Here is a 19122-nt window from a genome sequence, read left to right on the forward strand (position 1 = left end):
CGCCGCGCCGAGCCGGGCCGGGCCGAGCCGGGCCGGGCCCCGCTCCGGCCGTGCCGCCCGCGCCGCCGACCCGCTCCGCGTTCGCCGCCGGTTGGCCGCCGCCGCAGCCCCGCCCCCCGGAAGCAGCTGGCCGCGCTGCCGGCGGCGGGCTGGGGCGCTCCGCCATGGCCGCCGAACCGCGGGCTCCTGCCGGGCACCGCGCCGCGCCGCCTCGGCGCCCGCCTCGCTGAGCCCCTCCGCTCCCTTCCGCCCCGCGGTCCGCCATGGGCTCGCTGTTCCGCGGCGAGCCGATGTGCCTGGCGCAGCTCTTCCTCCAGAGCGGCTCGGCCTACGAGTGCCTCAGCGAGGTGGGCGAGCGTGGCCTTGCCGAGTTCCGAGACGTGAGTAGCGGCCACGGGGCCCGGGCGCCCGGCGGGGCGTTCTGGGAGAGTGGGGGAGGTGAAGGGACCCCGGGGGGGCCTCCCGGGCCGGGCCGGGCCGGGTAGTTGCCGTCGCGAAGGTGTAGGTTTCGTTGCGATGGTGCGGTGTAGAAAACTCCAGGCCGCTTCCCTTCCTTCTTTCCCCGACTCGGGCTTGCAGATGTACGGCGAATACTTAGATCGGGTTGGCGTGAAAGCGAGGTTGGGCGATGTAAAGTTGGTGTGGAGCCCCAGCCTCCCTGAGACTCTATGGAAGGGTGTTTTGGGATGACTGTATCGGGATGACTGTATCCTACTCCTCTCAGAGAATTAGTTTAAACTTGGGGTTTTTTAGCAGTAGGATCCCGTGCATTACCCATCTGAAGCCACACTGACTTTAGTCTGAGTGTGTGCACAGCTAATAGATATGCCCACCCTGTTTACTGATTGATAGAAACGTCTTAGGTGTTCTGTAGGCTTATTTCTTCAACATCACAGACTGCTGGTTTGTAAAACATGTCTGTTCCTGGAGGAGCAATTCACCTTGGAGGAACCTACATGCCTGACTAATACAAAATTGGGTCGCGTAATAATTAACCTTGTTTCTGTATTGTCTCACCGTAATTATATGATCTTTGCTTGCTGACTGAGACTTCAAAATTTCTTCCAAGTATTCTTCAGCAATGTACATTGCAGAATCTTTGCAAGGAAAGCTGGGAGAACTTAGATTAACAGCTAGTTAGTAAATACGGCAGGTGGAAGGAGACAAATCTGTAAGAATCATTACATGGGTGTTATGTTTAACATGTTGATGCCATTCCAGGTATCTGACACGCCATTTATTCCAGAAATAACATATTAGTGGGTCTGATTTAAAAGCTGAATAAGGAGTCAGAGACATTGCACATTCATAATATGGGGATGTACGTAAAAAGATTAATTTGAAACTTAAGATTTCAAACAGATTCTGTGGAAACCCATCACAAAAATTTGCTTGTAGAAAGGTTTGTTTGTTAATTTGAAGTCCTTAAGCAGTATTTTAAAACTGTAGAAATAAGATCAGGAATGGTTTCTCTAGTAGACAGAGTTATTTTGTTATTTGAGTAAAACTAGCAAAAGGCATTGATAATTCTGCTTTAATAAAATCTTGGTATTTGAAGACTTTTTAATCTTTTTAGATTTTTTTACCTTCCTAGCCAATACCCACTTTGTAGAAAGAGAGCACATAGAATACAAGCAAAATTGTCTCCATGAAGTCATATAAATAGCTGTGTTTTTTTTAGGGGTGGTTGCTGTTTTAAATACCTAATAAGCATTTTGTCCTTCTTCTTCAGCTGAACCCAAATGTAAGTGTATTTCAGAGAAAATTTGTGAATGAAGTAAAGAAGTGTGAAGAAATGGAAAGAATACTTGGTGAGCTTTATTTTCATGTCTGCCCTTTTTCGTCTGTGGCATTATTAAAGCTTACATTGCTAGAGTAGGACTACAGTGAAGGTTTCAGCTACAGGGTTTTTTAATCTTCCTGGTCTTGTATGATCTGAATGCTGTAGAATCTTACAAAACTTTCATATATATGAAAAAATACACATACATATATATGTAGAGTCTTTATGTAGGCTTTTGGAGCCAGAGATGACTTGACTGTAGCACTGAATTGAGTGAGAACTTACAGATATATTCTTTGATTTGTGTTGATATGCTGCATCAGTTTTGAGTGTATCACAGAATTGTTCAGGTTGGAAGGGATGTCTTGAGATCACCTAGTCAACCTCCAGCTCAAGCAGGGGCAGCTAGAGCTGGTTGTCCAGGACTGTGTCTGGTGGGCTTTTGAATATGGAGACTCTGCAGCCTCTCTGGGCAATCTGTTCCAGTGTTTTACCTCTGATCTCTGGTTCTCAGTTTTGTGAGCCTTAAAATTTTCTTACACTACAACACATATGTGCTAAATGTAGGTTGGTTTTTCTTTTAAGCTCAGAGGTGAAGAAGAGTTGCTAATGTGTTGCTGATAAATAGTTGAGACCATTTCAGTATTGACTGCTTAAAACTCTGCAAGGAAAATGGAAACTTTACTTTTGACTAGAAGATAAATGCTGTTTTTCATGTTATCTAATTCAATACTGTTGAACTTCCAAGCACTCTCAAAAATATCTCAAGTTATTAACAATTGTATTCACATGGTAGTTAATGAATAGAGAAGGGTATGCAGAGCATTACAACCAGGATGCAGATTTCTTCAATGTATCCCGAGGAAAAGTTACTGTTGAAGGATTCTTTTATTGGAAGTTCTCATTAGAGGCATGTGCTGGTCATGCCAAACCATCCCAGCAGCTATTTCAGCAATCTCCCTGCTCAGCGTGAGATGCATTTGCTGTCAAGGTTGCTTAAGCCGTCTTGTTTGAACACTTTTTATTCCAAACATGGGTCAATGAGCAGAATGTCAATTTTTGGCAGATGGTGCGTTTAGCAGAAAGTGGTATCTTGCAGCAGCAAAGAGATACTATGAAACATTAAAAGCTTCTTAAGAAGTACTTGTGGTTGGAAAATTTCAGTCAGAGGGCTCTGAAGATAGCTTATTTCTGCAAACTTCCAAGATAGAAATGTTCTATGTATTTGTTCCTAGCACTCCATTAACCCCTCTTTTTTGAATACTCTAGTGTGTGTGTTGTTGCTAAAATAAATGAATAAAATAGCTAGGGCCTGATGCTGCAGTGTGATCAGCACCATCAATAACAGCTGAAGGTCAACCATGCAGCATTCTAGGAAAGTATAAGGAAATACCATTTCCTTTATGATTGTGTTTTTCTTCTTACTCCAGGGTATTTAGTACAAGAAATTAAAAAGGCGGATATTCCACTTCCTGAAGGAGATGTTGCTCCTCCTGCCCCCTTGCTGAAACACATTTTAGAAATCCAGGTAACTTTTCCACATAACAGACACCAAAAATGTAGCTCTGGATCTTGGAACTTTAATTCAAACTTAATTACTTGCTATCTTATTACCTGTGACTTAAGTTATAGGTGTGGCGGGGAGGGGTGGAAGCATTTGCTTTTGGTTTTGTCCATTTTTTTTTCTTTCCACCAGTGTTACTTCAAAGATTGCCAGTGAGGATTTGATATTAACACAAAATTCCTGTGAAAAGGTCAAAGCTAACTCGCGGGGTTTGCAGTCGTCTGGTTTATTTTGAAGGATTGGCATATTACACTGTTCCAGGCAAATTGTTACCTGTAGATGTAGTCCTTCAGCTTCATTTATTGCTTTGGGCCTTACCTAAGGCTCTTTTCATGTATCCAAAATTTCCGGGGTGTGTGGGAGTTTTATGTGCCCAAGGCTCTGCAGGTTCCAGTGCTGGTTGCATAGCAAAACATGGTGCTATTTTCTCTGAATGCTTTTTCTGGTATTACGTTAGAAGTAGAAGCTTGTAAAATGCAGATATAATTTTGAATGACATTCTGTTTTGCTGTAATTCTATTAATAGAATAGGTAAGTGTCTTGCACCCTGTACTATCTGAGGTTTTCATTCCAAGTCTGCATTACTTAGCTTGGACTCAAATTAGGGTCAGAACAGCAGACTTAACAGATGCCAGTGGAGGATCAAGTGTACTCAGCACAAAGCAATCTTTGGCAGACTGAGGAATAAAACCTATGGAGCTTAAGTTAATTAAGAAATTGGGAAATTCCCATCATTGCAGCAAATTAACCTGTGCTTAATATTCATCCTCCCCTGATTTCCAAAACAGTGTAACTGATTCTATGTATTTTTTTCTCCATGTCTTAGGAACAGTTGCAGAAGCTGGAGACAGAATTGAGGGAAGTAACTAAAAACAAAGAAAAGTTGAGGAAAAACCTGCTTGAACTGACAGAATACACATGCATGTTAGAGGTCACGCAAAGATTTGTCAGGAGAACAGCTGAGGTACTGCTTATGTTATTTAGCGAGGATTGTGTATCATGTGGCATTTTTGTTGCATAGTCTTGTTAGTTCTAGTTAAGTGCATGACTTGGTGTTGGGCTTTGCAGCACTGTACGTTGTTCATTATTATTTGCACTCAGTACCTAGAGAACCTGTGGGGCAAGCTGTTGTGCTAGGCTGTGTTCATATACATAGCAAAACGCAGCCCTGAATTTAGAGGAGCTTTGCGATTTCTCTGTTGAATTGTTTGAATGTTATTGCTGATGCCAACTGAGAATGAAGGAGTATTGGTGTTATTTTGATGCATAAATTGTGCTAAGAAATTTATCATGTAATTTTTGCAACGCTGACTATAATTGCTAAGAGTAGTATGCTTTAGATCCCAACATCTTTCTGTTGTCTGAATTGAAAACAGGAGTTTTACGTTTTTATTGAAATAATTTACTTAATTAGCTTTTCTTCTTTAGAATAATAAATGAATGAAAGTATTTTTTTTTTCTGAAAGCTATGAATGGTCTTTCTTTTATTTGCTAGTATGAATCCCATTTACATGCAAATTATGAAGAATTTCCATCTGTGGAAAATGAGCCATTAGTGGATTACAACTGTATGCACAGGCTGGGTGCCAAGCTGGGGTAGGTATGGTTCAGTCCACGTATGGCAGGTTGTTAGTATGTACTGTTTCAAAACTGCTTGATGAGCTGCTGTAAATAATGGGCTGTTTTCTTAAAAGATGGAATGTAGTGTGACTGTAGTGGTTTCAGATGAGCCAGACAGTTTTAGGCAGGGTAGGAGTCTGACCCAAATGTACCTTTGTAACAAAACTGGGTTATCTGAAGAGATAAGTAGGGCAACACCAAAAAAACTGTCAGAAAACTTCCATCAAACCAAGTACGTGTGTTAGGGAAAATCTCTAAATGCTCTAAATCAGTACTTTCTTCTATGGTTCAAACAGTGTTTCTAGGATAAACACACAGTGTTTTAATCACCTGGCAGTGTTAGTTGTAAATGTAACATTATTAATGGTATTGCCTACTTGCCTTTGAAATGATTTATGGATACTCTAATCTACAACACCATTATGAGAGGGTATCTTACCAAGAAAAAATTAAGAACCTTACTATCACAGAAAGAATGTCAAATACAATTCTAGTTATCTGCTCAGGCCTACAGTCTGTTTTCCAAATAGAAATTGTGTTTCTATTTTATGTACCAGTTACTTCCCGTTTAGGGTGATGCTTCCTTCTCTGGAGATGGCAGATGTTAAATTATTGTGGCTATGTGATCCTGAGTGATGATCCACTCTGAGTTTTTATCTTTTCTTGTGGATTTTAGCTTATTTTTCAAATTTTTCTATTTCCGTAGATTCATATCTGGGTTAGTTCACATAGCAAAAGTTGAAGCATTTGAAAAAATGCTGTGGAGAGTCTGTAAAGGATATACTATTCTTACATATGCGGAGCTGGATGAATGTCTGGAAGATCCAGATACAGTGAGTAAACATTGTAACTATCAGTTTATTTTGTTCTGTAGTTTTCAGAAAACTTGGAAGAATTGCTGCTGGGGTCTGCAGTGAATGTAAATGATTTCCCAGTGTCCTTGGAGGGAAAACTATTTTAAAGTACTTGTAAGACTTTAAAATTAGGGATCTTGATGCCACCATAAGTATAGGAGCGGTAATTAACCTATCATGGTTCAGCTTGACAAGTGCAGAACTTTACTGTGGAATAGTAGTGACTTTATGATTGCCTACCTTGATCAAAATACGTGGCATAAATGGCTGCTTGGATACTTATTAACTAAGTCTGTACAGTGTATTACCTTTTAATAGTCATTGTATTTGTTCATTCAGTAGTTAAGGGGAAAAAAAAGTCTGGAGTACAGTTGGTCTTCTATGAAGTTTTTTCTCTGAACTTATAAAATTCACTTTTTGTAAATCAGCATTTGTGGCTGCCTAATCTGTCACTTTCAAATTTTGCTTCAATTCTAATTTGTAACATTTTAATTTTTTAAGACTTTTGTTGTTACTAATAGTTCTGAGATGGTAAAATAAAATATCTCTTATTTTCCCTGACAACTTTTTCTGTTTTTCTCTAATATACCAAAAAAAGGAGAGATATTGGCACACTTGAATTTTATTTTTTGATCTTCACTAGAATAGTGGAAGGTTAGTACTACTAGCACAGCTTCTTCTAGTTATTCAGATTTGTTATTTTGCTCTATAATTATATCACAGTGGAATTGCTGGTTAAAAACAAACTTCATGAACATAACTTTTTTTTTTAGGGTGAAACCACAAAATGGTTTGTTTTTTTAGTGTCTTATTGGGGTGAACAAATTGGCCAGAAAGTTAAGAAGATTTGTGACTGGTAAGAAGTAAAACTAATACATCTGATTTCTTTATACCTGGGTTATTTTCTTTTTAGTTTTCCCTCTGCTCCCCTTCTTTCTAAGTGTGGATTTTTAGGCAAGGTTTTTTGAAGTTAAATTTGTTCTTCCCCCCAGTTGCATCTAGCTTTATAATTATGCAATATACAAATAAATGTATGAGTCATTTTGTCTGCCATCCTTATTAAGTACAGGTAAAATACTGACTCTCTTCAGTTAAATCTGTTCCATGGTTATTAAATGGTGTGTTGGAGATTTGACAAGGGCATGGGGTTGTGCAGTTTGTTTTGGCTTAGTCTGGTTATTTAACACAAACTTCTGTTTTTCTGTAGCTATCACTGTCATGTGTATCCCTATCCAAATAATATGGAGGAGCGCAAGGCAGTTGTTGAAGGTCTAAATGTTCGTATTCAGGATCTTCATACTGTGAGTAAATAACAGTATTCCCTTTGCTGTAGTTTCTGCACCATAGGAAATCATTTGACGAATCACAGCATGAAATACATGAATATGCTTCTAAAATACATACAGCTTTGGATCTGAACAGGGAGGTATGTCATGTCCATGGTCTTGTGTTGCGTGATTCTATTAAACTTCAGGGCACTTGGCATTGCCTTCTGTTTTAGGCAGTGGTTAGTGTGGCCTCCTACAAATGTGATCCGGCATTGGACAAATACTAGGTGCTTTTACTGTGGTTAACATAACCACTGTTACATTTTCAATGAAATCGTTTTGGTTTTTTCTTGGACAAAGGTGCTGCATAAAACTGAGGATTACTTGCGCCAAGTCTTGTGTAAAGCATCTGAATCCATCTATACGTGGGTTATCCAAGTGAAGAAGATGAAAGCCATTTATCATGTACTCAACCTGTGCAGTTTTGATGTCACAAATAAATGTTTAATTGCTGAGGTTTGGTGTCCAGTGGCTGATCTGCAGAATTTGCGCCATGCATTGGAGGAAGGTTCAGTAAGTCAGCTGAATGCTCACTGATGTTAAAACTTTTGTCTTGAACTAACTATACAGATAAGGAAAGAAAATAATTATTTTAAATAGGCTAGAAGTAGGCACAGGCAGGTCTGGGTCTCTATGAACTTATATCAAACAATTTCTTTATAAGCAGAGCCTTTATTTAGTGTTGTGTGTAATGATTTTTTTTCTTTTTTTTTCTTTTTTTTTCCTTTTTTTTTTTCTTTTTTTTTTTTTTTTTTCCTTTCTCGACTAACTTCTGTTTTGGACCCAAGTCTGATTGGGCTCACAATGCTATTTGCAGTCAAGTAGAGGTTGCTAATTCCCTTGTGTTAGTTGTGTTGAGCGCAGCTCCGTCTTTCTGTTTTATAAGAGAGCATTTTTAGTAGCAAATCTTTGTTTTATAATACTGACTGATGAGTCTTGTCTGATATTTCATATAAAGTAATGATTAGAACACTGTACATAATCCGTGTTTTTAGAGGAACAGATAAATGTAACTTTTTTTTTTTAAGAAGGCACAAAGGGGTAAATATTAAACTTGGGGCTTAATCTAGGGATGTTTTGGGATCAGTGAAACTGCTGATAGAGGAAATGTTTTCACTTTGGTTAGATTAAGCATCAACTGAGTTTTTATATAAATGTATCTTCTTTCTGTCTGTAATTAGAGGAAGAGCGGAGCTACAATTTCTTCATTCATGAATACCATTCCAACAACACAACCTCCTCCAACTTTGATACGTACCAATAAATTCACCTCAGGGTTCCAAAACATTGTTGATGCTTATGGAGTTGGAAACTATGGGGAAGTTAATCCAGGTTGGTCCTTCTGAAATCTGAAGTGTGAGCTGTGCCATCATTACTGCTTGCCTTGTTATGTATTTAAATAGCTCGCTGAATTGGACACTAGTAAAGGCAAAATGGTAACAACCATACTGCTTATTAGTAGCTGTTTTAAAATTTCAGTAGCTCATCAAAAGTACAAATGGTGCTCCAAGCAGTAAGATGGGATTTGATTTTGTGGAGTTATTTTAGCATTAAAGATGCTGATAAGAGCTGTATAGTGTTTCTTTATATGTTATACCTTGGATAAGATAAGATATTTAAGAGAAAAAAGAAAACTTTGGAAATGGCTATTGATCTTACTGAAGCATGGAGATCATCACTTGAAAAAATCCAGCTTATGGTATAGCCCAGTTAGTTTAATGTCCGTACGTATTTTTGTAGCTACGTTGACTATATCATGCTGTACAGGAGAATGTACATTATAATACAGAGCCAAAAGAAACATGGAGGAAGAACTGGGGGTGGGGTGGGGTGGTTGGTGTATTTATTAATTTATTTATTTTAATTTCCTGGGCTTAAATTATTATCCTCAGAATTGTCAGCTAATGCTCAACTGTGGAATTGTCATTACTAATGTATACGTAAAAGCAAGGTTTAAACTGAGTTAAATATATAGTGTGGGGGAAAGGTCTCTTGGTAGGGGGTGAAATGTCTTTCAGACTTAAAGCTGAAAATTGTTTCAGAGGTTAAAGTAGGTGAATTGCTTAGGCTTAATTCAGATAGTAACATCATCTGTTGTGCTGTGTGCCTGAAATCTGTTATGTTGTCATTTCAGCTCTCTATACTATCATCACTTTTCCCTTCTTGTTTGCCGTTATGTTTGGAGACTTTGGGCATGGTCTACTAATGTTCATATTTGCACTCCTGACAATACTGTATGAAAACCACCCTAGATTACAAAGATCACAAGATGAGGTAAAAGGAATTACAAATAATTTAGTCCCCATCCAGCAAGATAACTTCAGTTGAACAGTTGTTATGTTTCTGAAAAGTACTATTTATTGCACATGTATTAGACTATGTTTTTTTCCTTTGTTTTGGGATGTTCTGTGTTTAAAGTTGCCATATTCCTTGAGATTAATGTGGTATCTTAACAAACTATTCACTTTTTTTGAAAGGGCAGAAATAATCAAATTTGAATGAAATACTGACAAAAATTAGTTGATTTTGATGGGCTTGTCTTTCCTTCTGCTAGAGCTACTTAGTGATGTGTGTATTTTACAGAATGTGGTTACAGTGACTAATGTGAGGAGAAAATGATTTTTCAAATTCCACCTTCTTTTATTGTTTCTGAAAAGGGACTTGTAGGTTGAAATTTACTAAACTTAATTTTAACTAATTTTTTAATCATATGGGGTTAGAATGCAGGAACACCTGCATCTCTCATTAGAATTATATTTAATTAAGAATGGCTGCAAATGTCTGACTTCTTGAAAACTAGTTCTGGGAAGGAAACGTGACTTAAAAAGACTATTCGTAATGATGCCAATGAGAAAAGTCTCAATTTGTGTTGCAGGAGCTTGCATGAGGGCTTCAAATCTCTGTGTTCAATTTAAACCACAATTGTCTTTCAGAATGTAATTCTTGCTGCTAGCTCTGTTTCCTAATGCGTATAAACCTTTGCATATAAATACTAGACATAAAGTTGTGAATGTGGGGAGATGAATTGCACCCATTTGGTGACTGACATTTATAAATTGCATATTCGCATGCTTAAAGCAAAATTCTCTGTGTTAACATCTTGTTGGCCTTAGGTTTCTTCATATTCCTTAATGACTATTTGCAATAGTTTTTAGTTTTTAGAAGTCTTTGTATGACCAGAAATGTGTTTCTCTTAAAAATGTGTAGGTAATGATTGTTCACATAGCAGGTGATGTTTTCTATTTTTTCTTTTTTCCAATACTTACAGATAATGAAAATGTTATTTGAAGGCCGATATGTTATTTTATTAATGGGTCTGTTTTCTGTATACACTGGATTGATCTATAATGACTGTTTTTCAAAGTCGTTAAATATATTTGGTTCTGGATGGAATGTTTCAGCAATGTTTGAACAGAAGGTTTGGCGGTGAGTAGCATGCCTCTGTTTGCTATACCATTAAAACAAAATTGCACTTCCTGTAACAGTTTAACCCTTTCGCTCACCCATTTTAACTGTCCTTTTATTGAGAGTAGTAAGTAAATGTAGTGAAATCTAGCAAAATTTAGCTGTTAAGGTAGCAAGTGCTTGTGCACTAAGGACTAAGTGTTACGTCTGTCCTTAGAATAAAAAAGGCAGTAATAGTTATTTAAAAACAAAAAATTAAATTGCTCATTATCTTAAATTGGGAAATCCACAGAGAACACAATTTCTTGCAAAACTGCTATTAGAATATGATCATATTTAATTAAGTCAATTTTATCAGGTTAATCTCATATTTATCAGTGCTGCTTTACTGGATTTACATGTCTTCAGTCACCTGGAACATTTGCTAGAATATTATCATCTGGTATAGATGACAGTCAGTCTTCTGGAACAAATTCTGTTATAATACCCTAATGCTATATGCTAGCTAATAACTTTCAGTGATTAAAAACTGCATAGTATCTTTTTATTGGTAGTAGGAACTTGCACCTGATTTTATGAGGTGATATTTCTAGGGTTTATTCAGTCTCTAAACTTTTTTAGGTGTGTTTTGTATCTCTTTTTTTGTGGTCTCACAAAGGTGTTCTTATGAATGGCTGGAGAGTTCAGTAGTATTGTAAAATCCTAACAGAAGGCACTAGGACTTTGTCTTGTTGTGTATTCTTTTTATTCATAAAAAGTGCACTGCTTCCTGTGTTAAGGTTTGTTTTTATGCTAATGGTTTTAGTTTGTCTCCATTTACTATATTTTCCAGGAGAGGTTTCTGAATATGAATATATGCATGTGTATATATATATATATCAGATTCTGAGAGGGATAGAAAACACAGGGCTAGTTTTGGAGAAATCTGTCCTAGGTCATGCTTCTGGAATGAATACCCAAGCAGCATTAGCATCTGCTGTAAAGAAATTAACAGTTAATGAAATAAATTAATTACCTAGCAACCATTAGTCTCTACACAGCTTTTCTCAATAGTAAAAAAAAAAAAAAAAAAAAAAAGAAAAAAGTAGGCTATGTGAATTGTCAAACCTACTTTTTCACGAAGTGGGATAACCTAATTTTTTTGAGGTGTCATGGCCCTTTGGTATTTAAATGTTCACAGCTTGCATCTCATTTTGCCTCAAAACCAGGAAGTGGCTTAAAATAGTAGAATCAAAACTACTGACTTTGGTTAAAATGTGAACAGGTTGTGAGTGCTGTGTTAATTAAAAACTATATGAAGTTAGAGTGCAAACGCATCCATATGCAAAAGGGAAAAAAGGTATCAGTTATTCTTTGGGTGTTTGTTAGTGAATTTTATATAAAAGCAAATTATGAGCTTTTTAAATTTAACTTTCCATTCTAGGGAATGAGGAATAAAATCCAGAAACTTTCCTTTCAAAGTCAGTTAGTGCGAATTAAGCCCAGATTGTGAGTTTCTAGGGTGTTTTTTTTTTTTTTTTTTGCTATTGTTTTTTGCCAGGCCCTTTGTGCTTAGAAATCCTTTTATTCATTTGAAGTCTGACACTGGGTAAGCTAGTCCTATAAAGGAAAGCAGGAGCGGTGTCCTGCGGAACTGAAAGTATATGTTGTCACTGTTTAAACAACGTCAGATCTGATTGTGCTTTTCTTTCTTTGCAGTCCTGAGGATCTGAAGTCTAATAAATTTTTAACACTGGATCCAAATGTTACTGGTGTATACAATGGAGCTTATCCGTTTGGAATTGATCCGGTTAGTTTTATTCTTTTAAATTATCCATTTGTAAATTAGATTTTCATGTGCATATTAGGAAGATCAATCATACTATGGAAAAAATACATTCCTGCTTGCATTCTCAATTCAAAAAGAGCTTTTCCCTTAATAAGTCAAAGAAAGACTTAACTATCTTCATGAAACTCGAATTTCAGTGGTGATCCCCATTTGAGATAGAATCCTGGTCTCCAATAGAGAAAGGATACTGTTCTATTCCTTCTGTTACACTATTCTTTAATGCTGGTTTTGTCTTCCCTTCTTCAGATATGGAACTTGGCAAGCAACCGTCTCAGTTTTTTAAATTCTTTCAAAATGAAAATGTCTGTGATTTTTGGAGTGACTCACATGACATTTGGAGTTGTATTGGGGGTATTTAACCACTTGTAAGTATAAGAAGTTAAGATGATATTGACATTATAGTTTTTGTCAAGTCTTGAATTATAACAGTTAATCTGTTATAGATCTGTTAAAGAAACTAGAACAATTTTTAAAAAATACAATAATAGTAATTGTGAAAACTGTTCTTAAAAAAAGGCAGTAACAGAGAGGTCTTCCTTCACATAAATGAGATGATGGATCAGTACTATGCCAAAAAATCTGAGGACATAGATTAATACAAGATTTTATTTCACTTGTTGCCAGAGATACATGCCTCTTACAGTCTTGATTTCCACTGACATACCTGATTAGAATTTCACTGAATATGAAGAAATCAGTTCTGGATTGTAATTTCAGTCTTGTTGTTTAAAAGTGCTGGGTAATGTTCTGCTTTATTGAAATTATGTTTGGGTCATGTATTTATCTTGATCTTTCTTTGTAAAACTTATTTTTCATTTTTTTCCCCATTTTTATCTTTTAGGCATTTCAAGAAGAAATATAATATTTATTTGGTTTTTCTTCCTGAACTTTTATTCATGATGTGCATCTTTGGCTACCTTGTGTTTATGATCTTCTTTAAATGGTTAGCATACTCTGCAGAGGACTCTACATCTGCTCCTAGTATTCTGATTCAATTTATTAACATGTTCCTGTTTCCTGGTGGTGAAACAGAGGTCTTCTACACCGGACAGGTTAGTGGTGTTCTTACAAGCTTCTGAAGATCCTGTTGTTCCTTGTGCAGATAACACTTTACCAGTCATGAAAGGCTGATGGCTGAGTGTTCCCCTAGGAAGGGGAATGTATCAGACTAAGGGGAAATTGAATAAACATTATGATTAAATAACATATTTACTCTTTAACTGGTTGTAAGATTTTACATAGTGACTTGTGAAAATACCTGTTTCTAGAACAAAATCTCCCAGGTTAAAGTTAAGGCTAGAGAACAGTGTCTCATGCTTGTAATTTTGATGATTTCTGTGTACTGTAAATAATCTTACTAAATTGAATATCAGTAATGCCTTAATCTAGAACCCAGTCCTAAAGATGCTGGATGTCTGTAATCCAATTTAAGGGCCTGATTAAGTAAAATACTTATGTGCATGTTCAAATTGGTCTACAGGACCGCTGAAATCAGTAGTATTTTTCTTATGCTCAAACCGGCCTTTAAAGGAAAATGGGAAGGCTTTTCTTACTGTTGATTTTGTGATCTAATCTAATTTTTTCTTTCTCCCTCAAACAGGTTGCTCTACAGAGGTTTTTACTTAGTATTGCTTTTCTTTCTGTTCCTGTAATGCTTTTTGGTAAACCACTTTATTTGTATTGGCTGCACAGTGGAGGCCGAGGCATTAGAATGTACAGGGTAAGTATTGAGAGACAGTTGCACATTTCTTCAGTATAGAAGAATTCAGATGGTGTCATATTGCATGTAGAGTAATGTCCTTACTAGATATTTCTACTCAACTTGGAAAGTTTTTGATTGTAACACATAATGGTACTTTGACTCTAGCTCTCTTTTTGCCTTTGCCTGTGACTACTTTAAATAAATTTTAAAAGTGACACTGGCAGTCCACTTGAAGACACAATATGTTTCCATTTTGTAGAGTGGCTACAAGCTAATTCGAAAAGAAAGTGAAGAAGAACTTTCTCTGCTGAGATGTCATGATGTAGAAGAAGGGAGCAGTCATTCAGACAGTGGGCACAGAGAGGGGGATGGAGAGGAGGTAATGTTTTTACTTAATCTCTAGTTTGTATAAGCAACTTAGAAGTGGAAAATCAGGAAGATAACGTGTACACTCTGTTCCTGGACGTTTTCAAGAAAATCAGCTGAGCCTTTACAAAGACCTTGATGCCTGAATGCAATTTACTCATTTTTATTTGTTGCTATTTTATCATTATTTCTTGGTATATTCAGATTGCTACAGTAAACCTCAGCCTGTCTCTAGTGGAGAACAGGAAGAGTGCTTTATTTGCATCTGTAGACTTTGCATCCAAGACTATTGGTTTTCTTAAATTGAAGAGTGGGATAAAAATCCTGGGTTTTGTTTGGTTTTGTGGATTCTTAAATTTAAGGCAAGAGGACTAACTGCCCAGCTTCCTGTTAGATTGATCTTGGATTTTCATCCAGACAAAAGTCTCTTTATGTCTGCAAATTACATCTTGTGATGAGGATTATTGCTAATGGGGGTTGGGAGACATGGGCGGCATTCCTAGTCCCCAGCTATTGCTGCTGTTTAGTTTGGGCAAGTTTGTAAAGGTCTTGACTGATTCCACTGATTTCATGTTAATTGAAAGACAAAAAACTGCTTCAGTTTCCCATTGTGCAGACTATGTATAGTACTTGCTTTGCTGGGGTAGTAGACTTTTGCTTCTTATGTATAGGAAATACAAGAATTGTTTGCTTAAATAAAATGTGTCATAGTTCCATGCAAAGTCAGTGTTGAAATTTGCAATAAGGTTAGTCTTGGAACTCTTTTTTAGCAACAGGTACATATATTTAGAATTTCTAGTGTTAATGTAGTTATTTTTCTATCACTAGTGTTACTAATAATTAATCCTGCTTTTAAAGATGCAGAAATTGACATTGTAAACTTACAACCTCAATAGAATGGGAATTAGAACTGTGGCTGGTTTTACTACTTAGAGTTTTCAAGTATTAAATTATGTTCCTTGTGGAAAACATAAAATTGCATTCATTTTTATCTATCAACAAAGTAATTGAGGAAACTAACTGGAAAACTATAGCATCTGATTTTTTTTTTTTTTTAATGTTGTCTCTGTAATAAGGATCTTAAATATAGCAGATCTTTTTTTACTTGATATGAAATCAATGTATTACCCTTTTGTGGAATTTTTCTTCAATGTATATTAAGATTTGCAGATGAATGTTTTTGTTCTCTCATGCTGTGCTATGTTGTTTCAATGGATACAATTTTTTTTTTTACATTTTAGATTAATTTTGCAGATGTTTTTATGAATCAAGCAATTCATACCATTGAATACTGTCTAGGATGTATTTCTAATACAGCCTCATATCTGCGACTCTGGGCATTAAGTCTTGCTCATGCACGTAAGTGGGGGTTTTGTTGGTTGGTTGGTTGGTGGTTTTTTTCATCTCAATTTTTAATGTGGGTTAGAGGGAGGTTGGCCTGTTGAAGTGATACTACTATGAAATTATCTTTTTCTTAATATAAAAAGTTCCCTGTTTAAACTAATCACGATCTATGGAAAGTCTCCAAACTTAAAATTCTGACTTATTGTTTGGAATCTAGTAATTTTCGTCATTGATTGCTCTGTGTTGTAAAGAGGCTGATAATCTGAGCAGTGTTACCTCACATAATAGTGTATCAGTAGTCACAGTACCAATTCCTATTTTCTATTGAGTGACCAGTTTGGAAGGTATTTAGGCACTTGCTAATGGTGTCATGGTGTAAGATGTTGCCATCAGTAGATCTTCTTTTGAAACTGAGATGTACCTTTAAGTATTTTGATTGGGGGGGGGGGGGGCAGGGGAAGGGTGCAACTAACTGGGGGGGGGGGCTTGCTTATAGTTCCCATGTTCAGCAGATCCTGTAGTAATGTTTAAACTAGAATACAGGTCAATTAGATTAGCTTGCTGGGTGAATGTATGCAGTATCAACATTAATTATGAAAAGTTTCTTTTAATAGAATTATCAGAAGTTCTATGGCAAATGGTGATGAGAGTGGGTCTTCGTGTGGATACAACGTATGGTGTCTTACTGCTAGTCCCTGTTCTAGCCTTTTTTGCTGTGCTAACAGTTTTTATTCTTTTGGTCATGGAGGGGCTTTCTGCTTTTCTCCATGCTATACGACTGCACTGGTAAGTTAATTGTTTCTTCATACCACTTTAGCGTATACTGGCTTGTTTAAGAGGAATTTTTGTGTCAAAATATTAGGTGCCTTGTTAAAAAGAGAAGTGTACAATTCAACAGCCTCATGATACTGTAATAGATTTATTTAATCTTATTAAATAAATGGCTTGTTAGTTGAATGAGATTGTTCCTCTGGAATATTTTCAGTAAATTCTAGTAGTACGTCGGCTTATGATGCATATTAACCTCAACCACGTTCAGAGTTGATTTTGGTGCAAACTATGAGTACATTTAATTTGTAGTATTGCAGCCTTTCATACTGTGGAGTATTGGTAACATGGATAAGTATTTTTAATTTCAGTCAGGTTTTATCACGGAATGGCTTCAGTCTGTTTTATTTATTTGGTTCAACAGAACATTTGTGTTCGTGAGCAAAACTTTGCTAAAGTGGGGCTGCCAACCCTTAAGTATTTTAATCCTTTCTTAGTCTTAATATCACGAGCTCCACACATGCGAGTGGATTCAGAGAACATTTAGTTTGAAACCTGAGGAAATTTACAATATAAGAAAAGTCAGACATAGTATATAAACACGAGGCAGAGCTATATGCATTAGAGAGTATTGTCCTCATGATACTATGTATTTGCAAAACAATTAACTGCAACTAACTCAAAACCAAATTAGTAAGAAGTGAGAAATGAGCCATTACAGCATGATGTCAGTGTGTTTGGGTCTCTTGAGAAGCATCAAATTTGCCTGGGTCTGTGATAGGAAGGTTAAATAGCTGCACAGAAAGATTAAGTGACAGGATTAGGATTGGTTTTGTTCAGCCTCTTGTGTTGCACAGTTCTATCCCCTTGACAACGGGTCATTTTGGATTAATATACAGATTCTGTTTCATTTTTTTTGTCTCGTTTCAGGGTGGAATTTCAGAACAAATTCTACTCTGGTGGAGGATACAAGTTTACGCCTTTCTCTTTTAAGCACATTTCTTTACATTTTAATAAAGATGATATGGCATAGTTTGGTTGCTGTCAGCAGAAATGTTTGGAATTGTCTGCAAATAATCATGTGATTGGATCTCACCTGTGAAAGGTTTCTTGTAGGACAAAGTGTTCTTCACTGATTGCCTTATAATGCAGCCAAATAATTCTGTAATATATACCTCCCATAGAAATACATAGCAGATCTGGAGCGTCTTGTAAAGTATATAGATATAAAATGTACATTTTTCTTGATAAACTAATGTTGTAAATTAATTTTATTCTTTAAAAAAAAAAACGCAAAAAAAAGTCATTACTGCTCGTCCTAAAACCCGTGTAGCCATTTTTTTTTGTTGAGCCTGTTTTATTTTCTTGAATGGTTACTTTTAAGTTATCTGAAAGACTTTTAATCATATTAAGCATTCATTACTAATCACATACTTAAGCAAGCTACCATCTCATACACTTTGGGAACAATTCAGCAATGCAACAGAAGCAATGTATGTTATCAGTATGTATTCCAGAAGGCTGATGAAATGTAAATTTATACACAGCAATGCACTGTACTCTTTTTTTTTTGGCCATATTTAAAATGCCACCAAAACCGTTAACTGTTTATTCAGAGTTGTGCCCAGAGTTATTACTTCAATCTTTCAGAAGCCACAGTGATATTTAATGTTACGAAAGAAGGCAGGGTTAGAAGTGGAGACTGGAAGTATTAGCCCTCTTCTTTCCCTGTAGTGAGGAGCTTTCTGCTACGTGCTGTTCTGCAAAGCGAGCTGTCTGCAGCCCAGCGCTTGCAGTGACTGTGGTGGGTAAAAGCCTCAGAGAAAGTCTTGCGCTGTCTGGATGAGGACTCAAATAAAAGAATCAAACTGCCTACGGGAAATTTTTATCCCGGGTTCTGTTTTTACAGTGTGGTCCCAGGCAGCGTTTCTACTCCTAGGAGTAACTTTTGCAGGGGCTGTGAAGAATTGGCCTCCATCCCTGTTTATGTTTGGCTGAAAGGACAGACGTACGGTGTTACTCCTCTGATGTTGTTGAACTAAAGTTTATACCGCGTAGGTGGATAAGGGGTCGTCGTTTTGTACTACTTTTTTGTATTAGTGTGAAAATGGGGATATTACCATAATAATGTTTTAACATCTGTGCCATAAGAACAGCATAAGTTAAATTTTGCACTTGATTCCGAATAAAACCTCCTTTGCGCTGTTCAGAGCGGGCCCTTATGTTTGTACGCAGCCCTCTCCCTGGGCCTGGCAACGCTGGAGACGGACGGCCTGGCCTGCGGCCCCGCTCCCCTCCGCGGCACCCTCCCCGCGGGAAGCCCTTCCCGGGCCCCCGTGTCCCCTCTGACTAAGGAGCTCCGCTTGTTTCCCGCCGCGGCGGGCTCAGAGCCTGCGGGGCGGCCGGCGCTGAGGTGAAAGAACGCCCGTGAGGGGCGGCGGGAACGCGGGCGATGGGCGGGCGGCGGCCCCCTGAGGCGGGCGTTCGGCGGGCGGCGGCCCCCTGAGGCGGGCGTTCGGCGGGCGGCGGTTCCTGGGCGGGCGGCGGCCCCCTGAGGCGG

General features: G+C 37.6%; 1 protein-coding gene across 2 annotated transcripts; it reads left to right on the top strand.

Annotated features, from left to right (window-relative positions):
• The first annotated feature begins 108 nt into the window (after positions 1 to 108).
• On the top strand, positions 109 to 18771 carry ATP6V0A2 (ATPase H+ transporting V0 subunit a2). 2 transcript variants are annotated; one of them, XR_012652312.1, is made up of 21 exons: positions 109 to 380; positions 1733 to 1811; positions 3214 to 3311; positions 4174 to 4311; positions 4843 to 4943; positions 5674 to 5800; positions 6595 to 6677; positions 7029 to 7122; positions 7450 to 7662; positions 8331 to 8481; positions 9284 to 9423; positions 10418 to 10575; positions 12253 to 12343; positions 12629 to 12747; positions 13224 to 13434; positions 13983 to 14102; positions 14344 to 14463; positions 15692 to 15809; positions 16409 to 16580; positions 17493 to 18191; positions 18222 to 18771. XR_012652312.1 is itself a non-coding variant. In XM_075041422.1 (20 exons), exons 1-20 carry the CDS (start codon positions 264 to 266, stop codon positions 17593 to 17595), a joined length of 2553 nt encoding a protein of 850 aa, XP_074897523.1. In that variant the 5' UTR covers positions 109 to 263; the 3' UTR covers positions 17596 to 18771. The 2 variants fall into 2 exon arrangements, 1 of the variants encoding a protein (XP_074897523.1); XM_075041422.1 differs by having other exon boundaries at positions 17493 to 18771.
• The last annotated feature ends 351 nt before the right edge of the window (positions 18772 to 19122 follow it).

Source organism: Buteo buteo, chromosome 11 (assembly GCF_964188355.1).
Source record: "Buteo buteo chromosome 11, bButBut1.hap1.1, whole genome shotgun sequence".
NCBI lineage: Eukaryota > Metazoa > Chordata > Aves > Accipitriformes > Accipitridae > Buteo > Buteo buteo.

What these genes read in the sequence shown, in the direction of transcription:
- ATP6V0A2 (XM_075041422.1), top strand. Translation starts at nt 264, where the DNA reads ATGGGCTCGCTGTTCCGCGGCGAGCCGATGTGCCTGGCGCAGCTCTTC. An exon ending in GTATTCAGGATCTTCATACT is followed by an intron (nt 7,123 to 7,449) that starts GTGAGTAAATAA and finishes TCTTGGACAAAG; the next exon opens with GTGCTGCATAAAACTGAGGA. An exon ending in CTATGGGGAAGTTAATCCAG is followed by an intron (nt 8,482 to 9,283) that starts GTTGGTCCTTCT and finishes TTGTCATTTCAG; the next exon opens with CTCTCTATACTATCATCACT.